At 34.9% G+C, this 16,756-nt stretch overlaps 5 protein-coding genes across 11 annotated transcripts; 1 reads left to right on the forward strand and 4 right to left on the reverse strand.

Annotated features, from left to right (window-relative positions):
* Positions 1 to 45: 45 nt before the first annotated feature.
* Prss2_0 (anionic trypsin-2) lies at positions 46 to 1,402 on the reverse strand. The gene is made up of 3 exons (XM_011189342.3): positions 824 to 1,402; positions 481 to 757; positions 46 to 416 (listed from the first exon to the last, which is right to left on the reverse strand). Exons 1-3 carry the CDS (start codon positions 1,111 to 1,113, stop codon positions 66 to 68), a joined length of 918 nt encoding a protein of 305 aa, XP_011187644.2. The 5' UTR covers positions 1,114 to 1,402; the 3' UTR covers positions 46 to 65.
* A 35-nt stretch (positions 1,403 to 1,437) lies between these two features.
* On the reverse strand, positions 1,438 to 2,551 carry LOC105215430 (S-phase kinase-associated protein 1-like). Of its 2 annotated transcripts, none has more exons than XM_054231086.1 (2): positions 2,061 to 2,551; positions 1,438 to 2,009 (listed from the first exon to the last, which is right to left on the reverse strand). In XM_054231086.1, the coding sequence occupies exon 2, from the start codon at positions 1,968 to 1,970 to the stop codon at positions 1,563 to 1,565; it is 408 nt and encodes a 135-aa protein (XP_054087061.1). In that variant the 5' UTR covers positions 1,971 to 2,009; positions 2,061 to 2,551; the 3' UTR covers positions 1,438 to 1,562. The 2 variants fall into 2 exon arrangements, with proteins under 2 accessions (XP_054087061.1, XP_054087060.1); XM_054231085.1 differs by having other exon boundaries at positions 1,438 to 1,989; positions 2,061 to 2,525.
* A 767-nt stretch (positions 2,552 to 3,318) lies between these two features.
* LOC105215426 (S-phase kinase-associated protein 1) lies at positions 3,319 to 4,323 on the reverse strand. Of its 2 annotated transcripts, none has more exons than XM_011189336.3 (2): positions 4,068 to 4,323; positions 3,319 to 4,012 (listed from the first exon to the last, which is right to left on the reverse strand). In XM_011189336.3, exon 2 carries the CDS (start codon positions 3,995 to 3,997, stop codon positions 3,512 to 3,514), a length of 486 nt encoding a protein of 161 aa, XP_011187638.1. In that variant the 5' UTR covers positions 3,998 to 4,012; positions 4,068 to 4,323; the 3' UTR covers positions 3,319 to 3,511. The 2 variants fall into 2 exon arrangements, with proteins under 2 accessions (XP_011187638.1, XP_054087059.1); XM_054231084.1 differs by having other exon boundaries at positions 4,138 to 4,321.
* A 1,286-nt stretch (positions 4,324 to 5,609) lies between these two features.
* On the forward strand, positions 5,610 to 12,738 carry LOC105215428 (histone-lysine N-methyltransferase Suv4-20). 5 transcript variants are annotated; one of them, XM_011189339.3, is made up of 3 exons: positions 5,610 to 6,087; positions 7,223 to 7,892; positions 7,998 to 12,738. In XM_011189339.3, exons 2-3 carry the CDS (start codon positions 7,287 to 7,289, stop codon positions 11,856 to 11,858), a joined length of 4,467 nt encoding a protein of 1,488 aa, XP_011187641.1. In that variant the 5' UTR covers positions 5,610 to 6,087; positions 7,223 to 7,286; the 3' UTR covers positions 11,859 to 12,738. The 5 variants fall into 5 exon arrangements, with proteins under 5 accessions (XP_011187641.1, XP_011187643.1, XP_011187642.1 ...); XM_011189341.3 differs by lacking the exon at positions 5,610 to 6,087 and adding an exon at positions 6,325 to 6,762; XM_011189340.3 differs by lacking the exon at positions 5,610 to 6,087 and adding an exon at positions 6,325 to 6,732.
* A 2,518-nt stretch (positions 12,739 to 15,256) lies between these two features.
* Roc1a (RING-box protein 1A) lies at positions 15,257 to 16,169 on the reverse strand. The gene is made up of 3 exons (XM_011189333.3): positions 15,909 to 16,169; positions 15,815 to 15,842; positions 15,257 to 15,680 (listed from the first exon to the last, which is right to left on the reverse strand). Exons 1-3 carry the CDS (start codon positions 15,984 to 15,986, stop codon positions 15,460 to 15,462), a joined length of 327 nt encoding a protein of 108 aa, XP_011187635.1. The 5' UTR covers positions 15,987 to 16,169; the 3' UTR covers positions 15,257 to 15,459.
* Positions 16,170 to 16,756: the final 587 nt, after the last annotated feature.

The following is a 16,756-nucleotide window of genomic DNA, read 5'->3' on the forward strand; positions in this document are numbered from 1 at the left end:
TAAGCATTGCTACTTTAAACACATGTAATAACATCAACCAATCCGTCATTTAGATAGTTTTTTATTTAGACGCCTTTGAACATGCAAATTTGCAATACAATTAGTGAAATTAAGTTTTCGGGTTTTAATTTACTGATTCCATTCTTGCGAATCCAATCAATATACGAAGACACATTTGCATAATATCCAGCATTATCGGGCAGCGCACAACTAAGACCGAATGACACAATACCCGTTACCTTTCCATCACATATCAGCGGACCACCAGAATCAGCACTGCATGCATCTTTCTCATAATCATTCTCATCGCCAGCACACATCATGCCAAAAGCAAAGTTATTAGTTCTAGATTTACAATATTCGTCTGGCAAAATATAGATATCAACATGTAATATTAAATCGGGCATTGGTCCTTTCTAGTAGTATAAATGAAAACATAAGTTTATATATTTGTATCTATACATTTATAGCTTTACTCACGAAAAAAACTCGACCCCATCCAGCCACCGTGCATTTGGTATAAGGAGGTAATGTATGTGTCTGAAGCTCAATTCTCTGTGTTGAAACACCATCTATGTATATATTTTTTGCCAACCGTAACAAACCAATATCATTTCGAAAAGTTTTGGGCATGTAGTATTCGTGTCTAGTGATTTTATCAACCTTTAATAATTGTGTAGTTTCAGTGGCTAATAAACGCCTCGGTGTACCAGCTACAACCGATAAATCTGACGGCTTCAAACGTAATCGAGTACCCCTGAAGTTATAGATATGCTTATTTAACCACAATTGACATTTATTAAACATAGCATCGAACTATTACCTTCTACAAACACAATGGGCTGCGGTAAGAATAATTTTGGGTGTGATAATGGAGCCACCACATTTGTGATCATCACCAAAAAAATAATTATATTTGCTACTGCGTATGGACACAACATATTTTCTCAAAGTATCTTTTTTAGGACGATAACCGCCGGTTATTAAAAAGCTATAATTTTCTGAATCATCTCCAATTGGTAATTGGCTAATGTTTTTTGCGCAAGTATTTGTTTGCAAACATAATAAGTTGATACAAATTAATGACACTAAAATTTGTTGCCTAGAACACATGTCGAATTTCTTATAACCAATTTGATATTATACTCAATATCGCAAATGTTTATGTTTACGAAGTAGAAGGAGTGAAAAAGTTCCAAGTTCTTTTGAAGTTGAACATAATAAAAATTCTCGTTTGGTATGTAGGAAAAAATTATGCATATTTTAATATGGGATGCTGTCCAAATATGACCATTTCCAAAACAAGTTTTCAAGCACTATATGGATGATATAGAGTTCCGTTACGGCCATGAAAACCATTTATCAGCGCACTTGATATTCTGCATTTATACATATATTCCAAAATGATAATCTAATAAATGATAATATCCTTCTAGCTATTTTAAAATATATCAATTATTTAATTTTCCTAATTAATTAACAACTCCAAATTCACACAATTTAATCTTCAATCATTATCATTATTTTTGAATTTACAATACACATATATTTAATACCAATTTTCAGTGACTATCGTTTATATTGAACAATGACTTTATTTCTTCTGGTGCATTATTGCTGAATAAATATCCCACCGTTTTGCAAATTAGTTCTAGTAATCCACTAACACCGAGATAATCAGCGGCTTCAATTAATTTATATAATGTATCACTATCGACTTCTAGAAATTCTGAATCCCAACCAGAAATATAGAAAGGTTTGTCATCTTCACCAATATATGGATTATCTTTATGATAGGTTATCCAAGTAAGTACTTTGTAAAGTATTGCCGAGTCCACATTGGGTAATGGAATAGTGTCGTCATTTTCATTAATATTTAATGGCATTGATTGGAGAAAGTCCATATCTTGGGCGATCTTCACATCGACCAAGAATTTCACATTATCGTTGGATTGCAGTATAACGGTCATTTCTAACTACTGTATACACCTAAAATAACAAATATATTCCTGCATATATATAAATATAAGAATATACTTTGTAGTATAAATGGTACTCACTATGTACATATGTATGTAGTTTATATCTGAATAAATTTGTTTTTCGTAGTTGAATTAGTTAATTTGCTAAACCGCGGCCTCAGGTCTCTTACAGATCTTTTTATTTCAAACTGTAAAAGTGTCGAAATTTTAATGAAATCACCCGATTTGGTATGGATAATACTGTCTAGTTTCGAGTCTACTCAAGAATGTTAGAATATATCATCTCATTCTAACGTGAAAAACATCATTGCGGCGTAATCTTGTCTTCTTTCATTCTTCGTATCTACTAGCCATGAAGTGTTAAAATTTCTTTACCTTAAAGTCCACTAGATTCAGTAATAATACTCGTAATATCAACACACTGGTTGCTGTATACACTGACTTCAGAAATTTTGATTTTATAATTAACAAAAATATTTACACCAATCCGTACCGAGCAACAGCTGTTTTTGTTTATTATCGTACATCAGCATTGCAAGCATAGAAAATATTACTAACTAAAGTGCAGTGGAATATTTTCACGCATAAAATAAAATACATCTTAAGTTATTAATAAATAATAAATTTCACTTTCAAAGAACTTTACGAAAAGTTGTTTGCAATAATTCACTGCAAGCTTTGTTTTTAACCAAATTCTTTGATAACTTTTTTCTATTACTCTGCGTATACGGTCATTTAGTACACTTAAGCGGATTTTTCTTTGAGTGTATTTAAACTTATATAGAGAATTTAAATATTGGAACTTCCATGTTAATAAATATGGTGAATAGTTATTTGTTTGAACCTTTATTATCTCCTTTTCATATTCAGAAAATTACCATATGTCCAGAACACATTGTTTTGACAGCTGCCTACTTTTGTATAAATATATCAACTTTGGAAATTCACAATATACTTATTCATAAATTCCTCCGGAATTTATCACTCCAAGTATTCAAAAGTAATATATAAACGCCAATTTTTTAAGTTAAAAAGTAACCAATTTTTAAAATGATCGTGTTCAATGCGAATGTTTATGGGTGCTGGTAACACAGACAGATTATGGAAAGGTTATTTAAAATCACTTCACCGCTACCTGTCTGGGTATGATTCCAACTACATACATTAATATAGGGTTTTAGTTACATTTGTATATAGAATTACATTTCTAATATCATTTCCATTTCTGCTGGATGTTACAACTAAATTGAAACAACTTGATGTACAGCCAATAAATCTGTTGGTTAGTTAGTAATGCCGTTTCTCTAAGTTAAACTATAATGACAACTCAGAAACGTTTTTAGGGAAAATCAATTACATTTATTGCGAAATATTGTTTATATATATTAAGAGATTTTATAGAACCTCAGCAGTGTCAATTTAAGCCATCTAATTTTGATTAAAATTACATACTGACATCTTTTTTATAGTAATATTTTTCGTTTATACATAAGTAATTATAAGGGCTATTGTGATCTGTATATGTTACTTTATTTTTCTTCACACCACTCGTTCTCCTTACGCACTTGTTCCTCCTCGGCTGGTGTAAAATCATTTTTGATATTGAATGTTTTGCGGATCTCTTCGGGTGTTTTACCTTTGATCATATTGGCCACAGTTTTACAGGTTACATCTAACAGTCCTTTAATATCCAAATAATTTGCGGCTAAAATTAACTCAAATAGTGTGCCCTGATCGACTTTCAAAAAGTCTGCATCCCAGGAGGAGATATCATCGGTGCGTTTTTCTTTGTTCTCGTCATCTTCGGTTGGTTGTGGATCGTCTTTGTGATACGTAGCCCATGTAAGTACTTTACGCAGTATGGCAGAATTGACATTAGGTAATGGAACAGTAGCATTTTCACTATCATCCATGCCGCAATCCTCCAACATTGTTTTTATTGTACCGGAGCATTTTGCGATTTGCACGTCGGTTTCAAAGTTCTCATTGTCGGATGATTGCAAGGTAATAGGCATCTTGATATTCTATTTCTGAAATAAAGAATATGTCAAATAATATATGTATGTATACACACATGCACACAACTGTTTATGGTATATTTAGAAAAATTCGACTGCTATTCTAGCCCGCTATGTTTTCAGCCACCGAAACGCACCTTTTTTTGCAATTTGTGATAACTTTTAGATGCTGTGTTCACGCTAAACGCTGTATGTGCTATAATTATTTCCAAAAGTTTGGTTTTAAATGAATTGCAACAGTCCTGTAAATCTCACAAAAGAATTTAATGGACCTTCTTGCACTGCTCAAAATAATTTCACGAATGACAAATGACAAAGGCGCAATAATAAGTACATATTTCAGGGTTGTATGCAGAAACCAAATTATTTAGTTTTAACTTTCATGGTTGCCAGCAAATTGGCAACATTCGTATAGAAAGGTATGTCCGATCTGTTTCCATGTTATTTCGGGTATATTAATATTTGAATAAAATAATATATATATATAATTTATTTATATCTTAAACATATACATATTTCAGTTTAATTTGGATTTTTCTGAAATTTCAGTTTAAATTTCCAGCAATATGGCAAGATAAGCGTAGTAAATCTATTACTACAATGAACTCCCGTAACTTTTGTTTGTGTTGCTGCCAATAATTTCGTAGTTGCTGCTATTACCTTTTTTGAATTCGCCGTTAACATAAAGATGTAAATAAAACAGTTTTTTTTCATATAAAATATTTTACTATATTAAAATAGAAATCGGATTCACAAACGATTTTTGTGTTGGCAATTTAAGAATATCTTGTATTTGTGTACCCAATAAGGTAGCATAATACATTAACTTGCCACACTGCAGTCATCATATGTCCACAAAAAAGTTGAGGCACAAGCCCCAGTTCCAAAGAGCCGTACATGGTTATAACGTCTAGCGGCCCATAACGCGTATAGGGCCATCAAAAGCAATACCGTTAAAATGGACAATATCAACTGGTAGAAAATTGTCATTTTCCGATAGCTGGAAAGAAAGATAAGGACAATGTCGAGTGAGCACATGAAAAATCATTAATTATATTTATTTACATTGATACTTTATTTTGAACATTCCGCATACGTGATTGATGACCGCATTCACAACATTTCACATCATTAAGAGTTCGAAAGAGGTCTGCCTTTTGTTTCTCCTTATATTTACAAAATATATTACGGATATCGTCAGATAATTCCATTATATCGGACATATTAACAGTTTAACTTTGTCGAACTTCTTTAAAAAAAAATAATCACAAGAAACAGCGTTCACAAAATATATATATATGAGAATTTGATATTTTCAATTTTGAATTACTGTTCTGAGTTGCTAGATTACATAAATTCATTCATGCCAGTCGAATGAACTGATTTAAAATTGTAAATTCATGACTTGATTCTTGGAGAATAAAACGCAAATATAATGCAGAATCCTATAAAAGTTTTGAAAGTACAAAACGAATAGATAAAATTTAAACAATTCTAGTTAATGAGTAGTGTTCAAAATTAAATCGACACGCATTCAATAAAGTGTAAGCAATTTATAGTAAGCAATGAGTTATTTCGCGCGTGTTCATGCTATAATGGATTATGGCAGACGATTTTTGGTGCTTTCGGTACGAGTTTATTATCGCGACGACGAACGAGGACAACTACAACGAAGTCAAAGACGCTGCTAAGAATTTTTGTGGTTTCTGTTTCTTTTTTATTCGTTGTGAAGTGAACGTGAACTCAGGATTCTATATATTTTTATTATTTTTACGCAGCAATAATTCTGCTTATCTTTATCAATAGCTAAAAGTGCTTACGAAAAACGATTTTATAGAGATTGTAATGGCGTGAGGGAAGCGAAAACAAAGAAGTTGAAACTTCTGTGTTTTGTGCGTTTGAGAGCTCGGTCGGAGTATCTCGACAGCACAGACGGCCAGACAGCAAGACATCTAAGTCTGAAAAGTTGAACAGAAGGAAGTTCGGGGCAAAAAATCGAATGAAAAGTATTTGCAAGTTGAAAGCAGCTGATAAATTTAACAACTTAAAAATCTATGGGAGTTGATTTCATAGCGACATTTCAAGTGGTAAATAATTGCAAAAATGAATTTCTACAAAATGTGATATATTTTTTTCGTTCTTGAGGAGGGTTGAATTTTTTTTTCTTGCGTTTTCTCAATTTTGCTGTTGACGCTGGCTGGTAATTTTTTCCAGTTATGCCTGAGCAGTAACGTGTTGTCTCGCTTACACCAGTGCCAATCAAAACGTGTAGACTTTGTAAAGTTATTATTCCCTTTGTCTGCAGGAGTACACATATTGTGAGTGTTAATTGAAGAAGTACATTGGACGGATGCTATCGTTAAATTTTTTCATGCGTTGTAAAGTGTTTCAATATATTTAATTTGTGTGCTCTTGAAAGCTATAAACTATATTAAGTGCAAATTGTATAGAATTACATTGTGGCGTGTTTTTCATTTGATTAAATTGTTTGTGTTATTGTACTCCATAAATGATGGAAAAGCATGGTACTGCAATGGTGGCAACGGTCGGCTTCGACAGCTGATGCGATTTCGCGACAGCGCTGCGCAAGTATCACAACGGCATGCTCCAATGTTAAGCAGTTGTTTCACTCACACCTGCAGCTGAATACGAGTGCAAAAGTTTAGCCCTTTTTATCGCGAGCGCGTTCAATCGTAGTTGCCTCTGACTTTTCTGTGACATTATCAAACCAGGCATGTTATTACTTTAGTTTGTTACATTCGGTAAATGGAAAATTTATTGAAATTAATTGTGATTTAAGATATGAATATTATGACTGCAAGGTGTTTTAAAATCTCCAACGGTTTTGCTATATCTTTGAGTGCTCAAGTGTTAACCACAAAAATTTTATGACAAAAGACGATGTTGTATACATATGTATATGAAGTATTTTGAAGACACGACAACTCTACCATTCACTTAGGTTTTGTGTGACAGTTTTGTAATTATTTGGAAAAATCAATTGAATTTCTACTCAAAAATAATGCTTGTGCAATAGCATTGTAAGAATATTGAAAGATTGTAATATATTCTATTTCTTTTCATAAATATACTGAATTGGTTATATATTTCGCCTTAACAGATCAGGGACAAAACTATGATTGCCAACTAATTTTAAATTGATAATTTGCCATATATTCTTTGAGCGATTAATTAAAATTAATTAAATTACTTTTATTGCAGTGACTGTTAACTGTTAAGCAGGTGCATTAGCATCCGCTGCAGTGACAGGGTGAGAGTGACAACAATGGTTGTTGGATCGAATCATCAGCGGCGTGGTGGTGGTGATACTAGTAGCAATAACAAATACGAGAATTCTACGTCCAACGCAGTCTCCTCCACCTCAAATAATAGTACGTCTGGTTACCATCATTCGGCACATAACACAGGTCATCATAATATCGGTGGTAAAACCAACTCGATGTCTTCACAGAGTAATGGCGGAAGTAATAGCCATAGCAGCTCCAATGGTCATGCCCATCATCAGAGCACATACAATGCATTTACCAATGGCTATCATTTAGGAAACTCAATTGGCGGTACAAATGGAACTGCTAGTAATAGTGTTAGTCGACTTTCACAGTCGACGGGCATGACACCAAAAGAACTTTCCGAAAATGATGATCTAGCAACTTCATTAATTTTGGATCCGCATTTGGGTTTTCAAACTCATAAAATGAATATCCGATATCGTCCACTCAAAGTGGACAGTGCTCAGTTAAAGGCTATTGTGGATGATTTCATTGCAACACAAAACTATGATGTGGCTGTAAAGAAAATATTTAATGGTCCGTGGATACCGAGAAGTTTTAAAAGTAAAAACAAAATAACATTCAAGCGGCTTCACGATCATGTAAGCATTTTTTGCCTAACATATAGTTACATACTACTTCATAACAATGTTAAGTTGCTTTAATTTGCTTATTTATTAATGCCTTTTATCTATATAAAATTTCAGATAATCCGTTATTTGAGGGTCTTTGATAAAGACAGTGGCTTTGTGATTGAGGCCTGTTATCGTTACTCACTCGAAGGTCAAAAGGGTGCCAAGATCAGTTCGACTAAGCGTTGGTCAAAGAATGATAAAATCGAATGTTTGGTTGGCTGCATTGCTGAGCTGTCTGAAGCGGAGGAAGCTGCTTTATTGCATACAGGCAAAAATGACTTTTCAGTTATGTACAGTTGTCGGAAAAATTGCGCCCAATTGTGGCTTGGTCCTGCCGCCTATATAAATCATGACTGCCGTGCGAATTGTAAATTCGTTGCGACCGGCCGCGATACTGCATGTGTAAAGGTGTTGCGGGATATTGAGGTTGGAGAAGAAATCACTTGTTTTTATGGAGAGGACTTTTTCGGCGATGGAAACTGTTATTGTGAGTGTGAAACTTGTGAGCGGCGTGGCACCGGAGCATTTGCGGGTAAGGTAATGAACGGACATAATGGCAGTGATGCAGGTGCCTTGGCGATGGGTTTAAGTGGAGCTTGTGTAATTGGTATTAACTCGCATGACCCATCTGCAAGCGGCGGTTATCGATTGCGCGAAACGGACAATCGTATAAATCGTATTAAAAGCCGTGCCAACTCGACGAATTCTACCCACATCGACACAAACACTTGTGCGACCAACGCTCCCTCAATAACTGAAAACGCCACTGGACTTCAGATTGCTAAGAAGGCAGAAGGTGACACAGATATTGGTAGGGATGTCCCTAATTTAGAAACGTTGAAAAAACAACAACCTACTGTGGTAGTAACACCGTTGACAATGAAGGAGTTACGTCAAAAAGGTATGACAAAGTACGACGCCGAAATGATCATGGCCAACACATACCAACGGCATCACCACCATCAACATCACACCCACCAACAGGTTTTGCCGCAAGATATAAATGGCAAACATTCAACTGAAACGATGACAGGCAGTAAAGTAGTCGGTAGCAGTTTTAACGTAGGGCGAGAATCGCTACGCAAATCGGCACGTGTAAACAGCACTAGCAGTACGATTTCTTCTGGTTCAGCGGATGAGCTTTCTGTAAGCGCCGCAACAGCAGTGTCCCGTAATGTGAGCACTGGTGCAGTGGCCAAAGCGAATGCTACAAGTGCGGCGGCCGAACCAAAGTCAAGCGCTGCCACCAGTGTTGCACGGCGGCCAATGCGTAGAGCAGGTGGGAATGCTGTGCATAAACCTAATACGAATAACAACAAAACAAGTGGCTACATTACACGCAGCAGTAGTAGCAGACAAACACGTGCTGGAGCAATGGCACGTGCAGAGGGAACGGAGGAATGCCAGCAAAGGGATCCAAATGATTTAAATGTAATGGACGAGGAGATTGATAATGATGAGGAGCAGCAACAACAAGGCGTAAATACAGCAATAGATGGCGTAAGAAGCGGTTCTGGAGATGAAGAAGAAAAAGTGCCACTTGCTGTTGCACCGCCTAAAGGTAATGAACGCCAGCGACATGACAAAACTGTACGCATGCGCAATGGACTGACTCGCGCCTCCGCAGCATTGGGTAACAACAGCGGTGGGCGTATACTGCGCAACCATAACCAGCATCAGTCGACTGCACACAATAGTGATATAACCGAGCCAAGCATTGGCACAGAAATAAAATCAACTGCCACGGATGCCCATACGAATCGTAATAATTATAACAGTAAAAGTAGTTGTAACAATAGCAGTAGTTTAAGTAGTAATTGTAGTAGTAGTAGTGCAAATGATTCAAATGAATTCTTTAACGGAGTTGTTGATAGATTTCCCGTTAGCAGACACTATTCCAACACAGCCACTATGCAAGAAGGCACTAACTTACACACAAGCTCCACAGTTTGCCACGGTGTCGCTAATAATGGCACTATTCACAATAGAAACAATAGTATTAGTCCAAGTTTCCGAAAAAATTTAATAGATTCATTTGAAGAGGCCTCGGCGGGTCAAACACAAACGCAATCGCAATCGCAAACACAAGAATTGATTGAGACATGTCTGTCCAAAGATTCCACTCAAACACAGGCACAGCGCACAACTCGTCGAAACCAGCAACGTAGCACTTTTAAATCGGATAACGGTACAACAAATGGGAATATAACGCGTAAGCGAAGTTTATCGCAGATTACAGAACATAAAGTGCACGAAGTTAATAGTCACAATGGAACTATTGTAAGCGATAATGATTTGCATGTTAATATTGCGACAAAAGATAGAGATTGCGCGTCTGCAAATACAGTTACGGCCATGGAAACGCTCCTGAAGACACCGGAGAGACGTTTGAAGTTGACGCTGCGTATGAAGCGTTCGCCTATACTAGACGAAGTCATTGAATCGGGCACCAGTCTCAGTGACGAGAGTAGCAGTTTTAACGGTTCATTCAGTCGCGCCTCATCGCATTCCGCCGAACCAGTGGAGTATGAGATATTACGTATGGAAGGTATCTCCGAACATGGTGGTGAATTTGATAGCATTCCGCTAAAGCGTAAAAAGCGTCACAAAACCAAGGAGCACCATCATCACCATCGGCATCGTAGTCGTCACCGTCAACGCTACAATGCTGCGGATGAATTGTCACAACACAATATGAATGTTGAAGTCTCTACAACGCCTCCGGGTGTACCCGCCGCACAGTCCAGTCCACAAGCTGCACTGCCCACACTTAGCACCGACGCCAACGGCTGTGCGGTGCACACGCCACAAAAAAAGCGACTACGTTTAATATTTGGCAATGAGACGCACACAATCGACATTCCAGCGCTGAGTTCGAATGCCAGCCTAAATAGTACATTCAATACTAGCGGTAGCAGTGGCGAGTGTGAAAATGAGACGGGCGACATGAGCGAATCGATTGTTTCCAATGCCACACATTCGGTTGCCGTAACACCGGCGACAAGTACTAATGCCAGCGCTGATACCAGCATTAGTACACGCGCAAACGCATCGTTGTTGGCCAACGTTTCGCATTCGACGACATCTTCTACAGCGCCCACGGAGCCAGCAAATTCGCCGCAATCCAATTCGAATTCCAATTCGAGTTTGTGTTCATCGTCGAATTCCACATTCGCGTCGGCCTGTTCGACAGCATCTGTGCGCAACGAGAAACACGAGCAACAACATGAACAAATCTCTGAAACTTTAGCAGAAAATCCTGCACACGCACCTGCAGCAGCGTCTGTGATTTTTCACGCTGCAAGCGCGCTAACAACAAACACTGTTGTGGCACCACCGTTGTTGCAACACAAACCGTTTACTTTGTTGCAGCAACAGCTACAGACTACGGCGGCACCCACCGTTCCACCACAAAGCAACTTTAGCGCTTACATGCAGCATGCGCTCGTCGGTGCAACCAGCCTCGCTGGCCTGCATGCAAAGTCGTCGGTGACAGCAACTGGCGTTAGTGGCAATAACAATTGCATTGCCAGTAACTTGAATGGCGTGACTGCGGCGCTTGCGCCAACATTGTTTCTCTCGCAGGCGAGCGTGCCAAAGCATACATTCGGCTCTTGTGCCTTACTGCCACCCCCCACTTTCGCACGTAATTTAACAGCCAGCGGTCATATGTTGTCAATGGGCACGACGGCGATTACTGCGTCAGCGAGCGCTACAACACACAAAACACCGGCCAGTGCATCATTGCGCGCGCTTAATACGCATACAACCGCAACAACAGCGCTGACAATAGGTACAACAACAGCTAGCATGGCTAGCGTAAACACGCTGGGCGGTGCGCTCAGTGGCGGTAGTGGTGGTGGTGGTGTTGGTGGCAATGGTGTTGCCGCCACCTTAATGGTCAAAAAAGCGACTGATCTCCTCATGAATTGACCTTCATTGTTGGCATTGTGTATATGGTGTTGCGCAAGTGGCAGTAGTGCTGTCGCTGCGGTTGTGGCTGTGTTCTTGGCTGAATAGTGTTGCTGCGGGCGCCAGGCGCGTTCCGTTCAGGCATTTTAATTACATGTTGTTGTTGCAAAATGTAAAATGTATAGTAAAGCGTATTTAATAGTTAATTTTCTGTATGTATGTCGTGTTGTGCGTGTGGTAGCGCTGGTTAAGCAGTAATTAAAACTATATTTTCACCTCTTTGTTTTTGATAAATACACGAGGACCAAAAGTTTCGCAGTTAAGTTTAAACTTTAAAGTAAGAATAAATAAATTGAATTATTTAAATTAAAACATAATTATGAAGTAAAAAATTAATGTCTTAAGTGAAGATTGTAGTGCATATAATTTATCAATATACAATAATGCAGGCGAATTGGCCATGAACACTACGTGAATGAAAAGTGACGGCGAATTGGATTTTTACCCATTATTGTTCAATTTAGCTACTTATTTTCTTTAATTAAACAATATGCTGAATGCTGCAGCAACTTAAATATTTTTGAGGTTATTAAATTGAAAAAAAAAATCTAACCTATGGAGACAATTATCACCGCTCTTCAGACCCATTAGTTAACACGTAGGAGCATTTTATTTTTGTGTTGTTAATTTAATTTAATTTTTGGCGTCTAATTTGTTGTACTTGCTTCATAGAGCATCATGGTGTATTGTATGGATATGAATGATGTTGATCAGTTTTCTTTTCTTTCTTCTTCTTCTTTTCTCTATTTTACATTGCAGATGAGAAATGTATAAATAATTATAAAAATGAATTGACTTATAGTAGCAATCTAGATAATAATACACTTAATTGCTACAATAATCAAGCTAACCACAATGCATATGGGTGTATAGGTCAAAGCAACAACAACAACAACAACCGTAACAAGCATGGATCATATGAGAAGAAGCAAAAGGGCCACAAACCAATTGCTAATAGCTACTCAGATAATATTTATAATAATGACATGTATTTGAATACTGAAACCATGAAACAGAATAGCGGTAGAATAACAAAAACTACAACAAAATATATTAATAGCGAAAATCCGAATACAAGTAATAATTCAAATAATTCAATGGTTAAGAAGTTACGTATAGAAATCAATCGAATACAAATCATGTATAGTTAAATTTCCAAACAAAATAAGAGGATAAAAAAAAAAAATAAAAAATAAAAAATAAAAACAAATTAAAGAAGGAGAAATAATGCTATATTCAATTATACGCATGTCAGCATAAAAAAGAGCTTCTTACGGAGCGTTATAATTGTAACTTTCCATTAATTAACGAGTACATATTTCATAAACAATTTGAGTGTTGACGAGCAATGCAAAAATAAATGAAAAACTCTAAATAATTTAAAGCCACTGTACATTAGTTAAATAAAGCATTCGTAATAAATAACAGTTGTTCAAACAGCAGTTGAAGTTAATGAATGAATGAATGAATAAATGCAAAAAGTTTAATGAATTGTTCGTATAAAATAATATAAATAAAAAAACTCGAACGTAATGCCGAACAAATATTAGCATCTCAGCGCTGCCAGGTAGCGTTTATTAATTATTAAAATTAATTTTGACAAATATGTAAATAAAATAAAATATGTATACATTTTTCTCCAATAGTGTTCTAAAAACATAAACGATAAAAATCGTGCTAAATGATTTTGAATCGTAATGCAAAAAAAAAAATAAATAAATAAATGCTGCAGAAAACTACAAAAAAAGTGAAATAAATTTGAAAATAAAGCAGAATGAAATGCTAATGTATAATTATGCTGATAGTGTTGGCTAAAGAAAAAGTTAGTTAAAGCATTGTATATTTCAATAAAATATTCAGTTATTATGTAACATATTTGTCAAAATCAAACTTAAATCCCGTCTAATGCTGCACTAACAATTGAACATTTTTTCCACAATATCTGTGTTATTTCCTAAAGCACTAATTATTGAAACTTTTGTTTAATGCAAATTGCAAAGTCAAATCCTCGCAACTCCTACAATGTCATTCAATAACCAACTTCAGTTATAAACTCCAACTAATTTTTTATGCTTTAATGATATTTTTTGTTTTTGTTTTTGTTTTGCATACCAAAGACTACAATTTCTCTTTAATTGTGGTGTAGTGTATACAATAGGAAAAAAACTGGCTTAAAATTAAGTGAAATAAAATAATGAAAAGTTACTTTTAAGCTGATTTGTAAATATTACAAAACAATTGTGTTCTTTACATTAACATTAATTAATTATACGAAAACTGATTTATATCAATTAAATGAACGTAAAAGAAAATAACATAAAATTAGCGCAATAATGTAATGAATGTAAAATAGTTAAAGAAAAACACTTAATGCAAAGCACTAAATAACAAATTAAAGTAAAAAAAGAGTGATAAAATCATTAAAACACAAACCAATTGACAAATTGATAAAATTTGTAGAATTAATAATGAATTTAAATATGATAAAACATAAAAACTTATTAATTATTTTCAACATAAAATGTTAATGCATGTGCATTTCCATCAAAAACAAAAAAAAAAAAACGAAATACAAAAATATTAATTTTAACATATAAATTAGTATGTTTAGTTAAATATTTTCGCTTCACCAATATTTGCTGTCGAAGTGGTTTTCCAATACCTATGTATGTATGCTGGTAAACTATTAGTTTTGTTTACTTTACACGTAATAGTTTAACTTTTCGCTTTAGTTAAATAAGAATTCATGCAAACATTAAAGCATTCATCTCATTTAGTTTTAATGAAAATTAAATTAATTTATTCTTAACTGATACTTTTACGCATTAAATAAAGTTTCATTAAATATTTGTATACATTAAAGAAATAAAAAAAATATATACCAATTTATTAAAAATAATTTGAATTTAAGCAATACTATAAGTAAAATCAATGACGACAACTTCATCCTTAACCCCAAGCTGTAAGTATAAATTCTTATGAATATCTTGTAAGTTATATCTGCCAAAAAGCTTTAAAAGTTTGCTAACCGTCGCTACACTAAACAAACACAATCACTTAATGCTTTGTGTAAAGAGAATCTTTCGAAATTGTATCCTTTTTGAACTCTACTTCATAATGGATCAGCACTTGAGACTTTGTGTGAAAAAATTCTTCAGATATTGCTTCATTTTAACTCCAACTCATAGTTACACCAACTACAAACTTCTATTTTTTCATCATCTTTGAATTATTTTCAATAAGTGATTCAGAAACGATTTAAATATGAATCTGTGTAAAAGATGTTGCTTTTGGAAAAATATCAATTTAACAATAACAAAATCACCAATTATTGAACGGTTGCACATTTGCACAATAAATTGTTGTTTTTGTATCAAATTCTTTATTTTGCATTCATTTTGACGAACTAATTCTAAATTATTATTCAGCTTTTAACCAAAAATGCCACAGTTCATTAGCAAACACGTTATAAATTATATGTAGACGATCTCAGTAACAGTAGCGCCTTTGTTGTTTTGAAGATGAAATTAATAAAAGAGCCAGATCACTGTATTATCGCCAATTAGTGACCATATTTCTGGAACTCCCACTCCCTGTTGTCCAATGGACACACCTGACGAGTCTTTAACCAACGGGAGATACAATGAAAATGAAAAGCATGATTACAGACGCCCCACGCGACAGTACATTCCTCGCTGGTAGCAGACGCCTGATTGGCTTGGCATTCTATACACAAATCCATTATATGGTTACGGCAAATAGCGCAATTGTCTACAACAATATCTGGAAATAAAAAAATACAAAATTTTACTTAATTGTGTGCTTTGTCAAAAATTCGGTGGTTAAAAGGACTTCAGTTCAAGGTTATGTAGCGATCAGGCAATTCCTTATAAGTATATTTGAATGTTTTTGCATACCCCAAGCCCACAGTGCGACTGCATTCCACTAGAAATTGAAGAAGTGTATTGTGTTATTAACTGTAAAAATTGAGAATGAGTTGTTCGTGCTTACTTTTTTCACATCAAAACGCTTCTTTTCGCCTTTGCTACTTGAAGTTGGTACCTCGAAATCTTCCTCGTCGACTTCCATTTTATTTAGCCAGGCGCTTGTCGACAGGCGATTGATACTTAAATACTTTAAAAATAATGTTATATACGCTCAAAATTGCAAAAATATGATACAAAGGCTAACAATTGAAAACAATACTCGATGAATTTATAACAACGAATTGTAATATGTCAAATTTTGCATGGAAGATGACTGTCGCTTTGTAACAATGTTGCCTTCGTTACCAAAAATAATATGTTAAATTACACGACACTATATTTATAACGTATTTAATAAATATAAGAAAGATATTTGTATAAAATCAGCGGTAGTAAACAACAAAATCAATTATTTATGTATTTACTACTAAATTGCAAATATTTTAATAATTCCACGCCGAGAAATTAGCTATGTTCAACGTTGGCAACATTGTTTATTATTTTTCCCCGGCCAATGGAAATCTTTGCCTTCAATATAATTAATGTTGCCAAAGAATTTGTGAAAACAAAAACTTTAATTTCTTGCTCAAAAATTGAAATATTTACCTCTAATGGAACAATAGCTTAATAATAGTTTATTATAATATAATATCAATTTAAGTGCTAATTTTTGGCATAGAAACATAGTTATAGTTTTCACAAAAATTGTATACTTGTAAAGAATTTTATATTTATTTGTAGCATCTGAATCACCTTCTTACCCAAAATGAAGCTTCTGCACCCGCCAATCGTTCAGTTTTCGCGTACTTTTGCGTCGACGGGAAGTAAATTATTTAAAAATCGTTTAAATAGTATTATTATGTCGGATTTTTT

Source organism: Zeugodacus cucurbitae, chromosome 5 (genome assembly GCF_028554725.1).
Source record: "Zeugodacus cucurbitae isolate PBARC_wt_2022May chromosome 5, idZeuCucr1.2, whole genome shotgun sequence".
NCBI lineage: Eukaryota > Metazoa > Arthropoda > Insecta > Diptera > Tephritidae > Zeugodacus > Zeugodacus cucurbitae.

Coding starts and splice junctions, on each gene's coding strand:
- Prss2_0 (XM_011189342.3), bottom strand. CDS start 1,113: ATGTGTTCTAGGCAACAAATTTTAGTGTCATTAATTTGTATCAACTTA. Junction 758..823: donor GCCCATTGTGTTTGTAGAAG/GTAATAGTTCGA, acceptor CTATAACTTCAG/GGGTACTCGATTACGTTTGA. Junction 417..480: donor GATGGGGTCGAGTTTTTTTC/GTGAGTAAAGCT, acceptor TTATACTACTAG/AAAGGACCAATGCCCGATTT.
- LOC105215430 (XM_054231086.1), bottom strand. CDS start 1,970: ATGACCGTTATACTGCAATCCAACGATAATGTGAAATTCTTGGTCGAT.
- LOC105215426 (XM_011189336.3), bottom strand. CDS start 3,997: ATGCCTATTACCTTGCAATCATCCGACAATGAGAACTTTGAAACCGAC.
- LOC105215428 (XM_011189339.3), top strand. CDS start 7,287: ATGGTTGTTGGATCGAATCATCAGCGGCGTGGTGGTGGTGATACTAGT. Junction 7,893..7,997: donor TCAAGCGGCTTCACGATCAT/GTAAGCATTTTT, acceptor ATAAAATTTCAG/ATAATCCGTTATTTGAGGGT.
- Roc1a (XM_011189333.3), bottom strand. CDS start 15,986: ATGGAAGTCGACGAGGAAGATTTCGAGGTACCAACTTCAAGTAGCAAA. Junction 15,843..15,908: donor AGCGTTTTGATGTGAAAAAA/GTAAGCACGAAC, acceptor TTCAATTTCTAG/TGGAATGCAGTCGCACTGTG. Junction 15,681..15,814: donor AGTCGCACTGTGGGCTTGGG/GTATGCAAAAAC, acceptor TTTTATTTCCAG/ATATTGTTGTAGACAATTGC.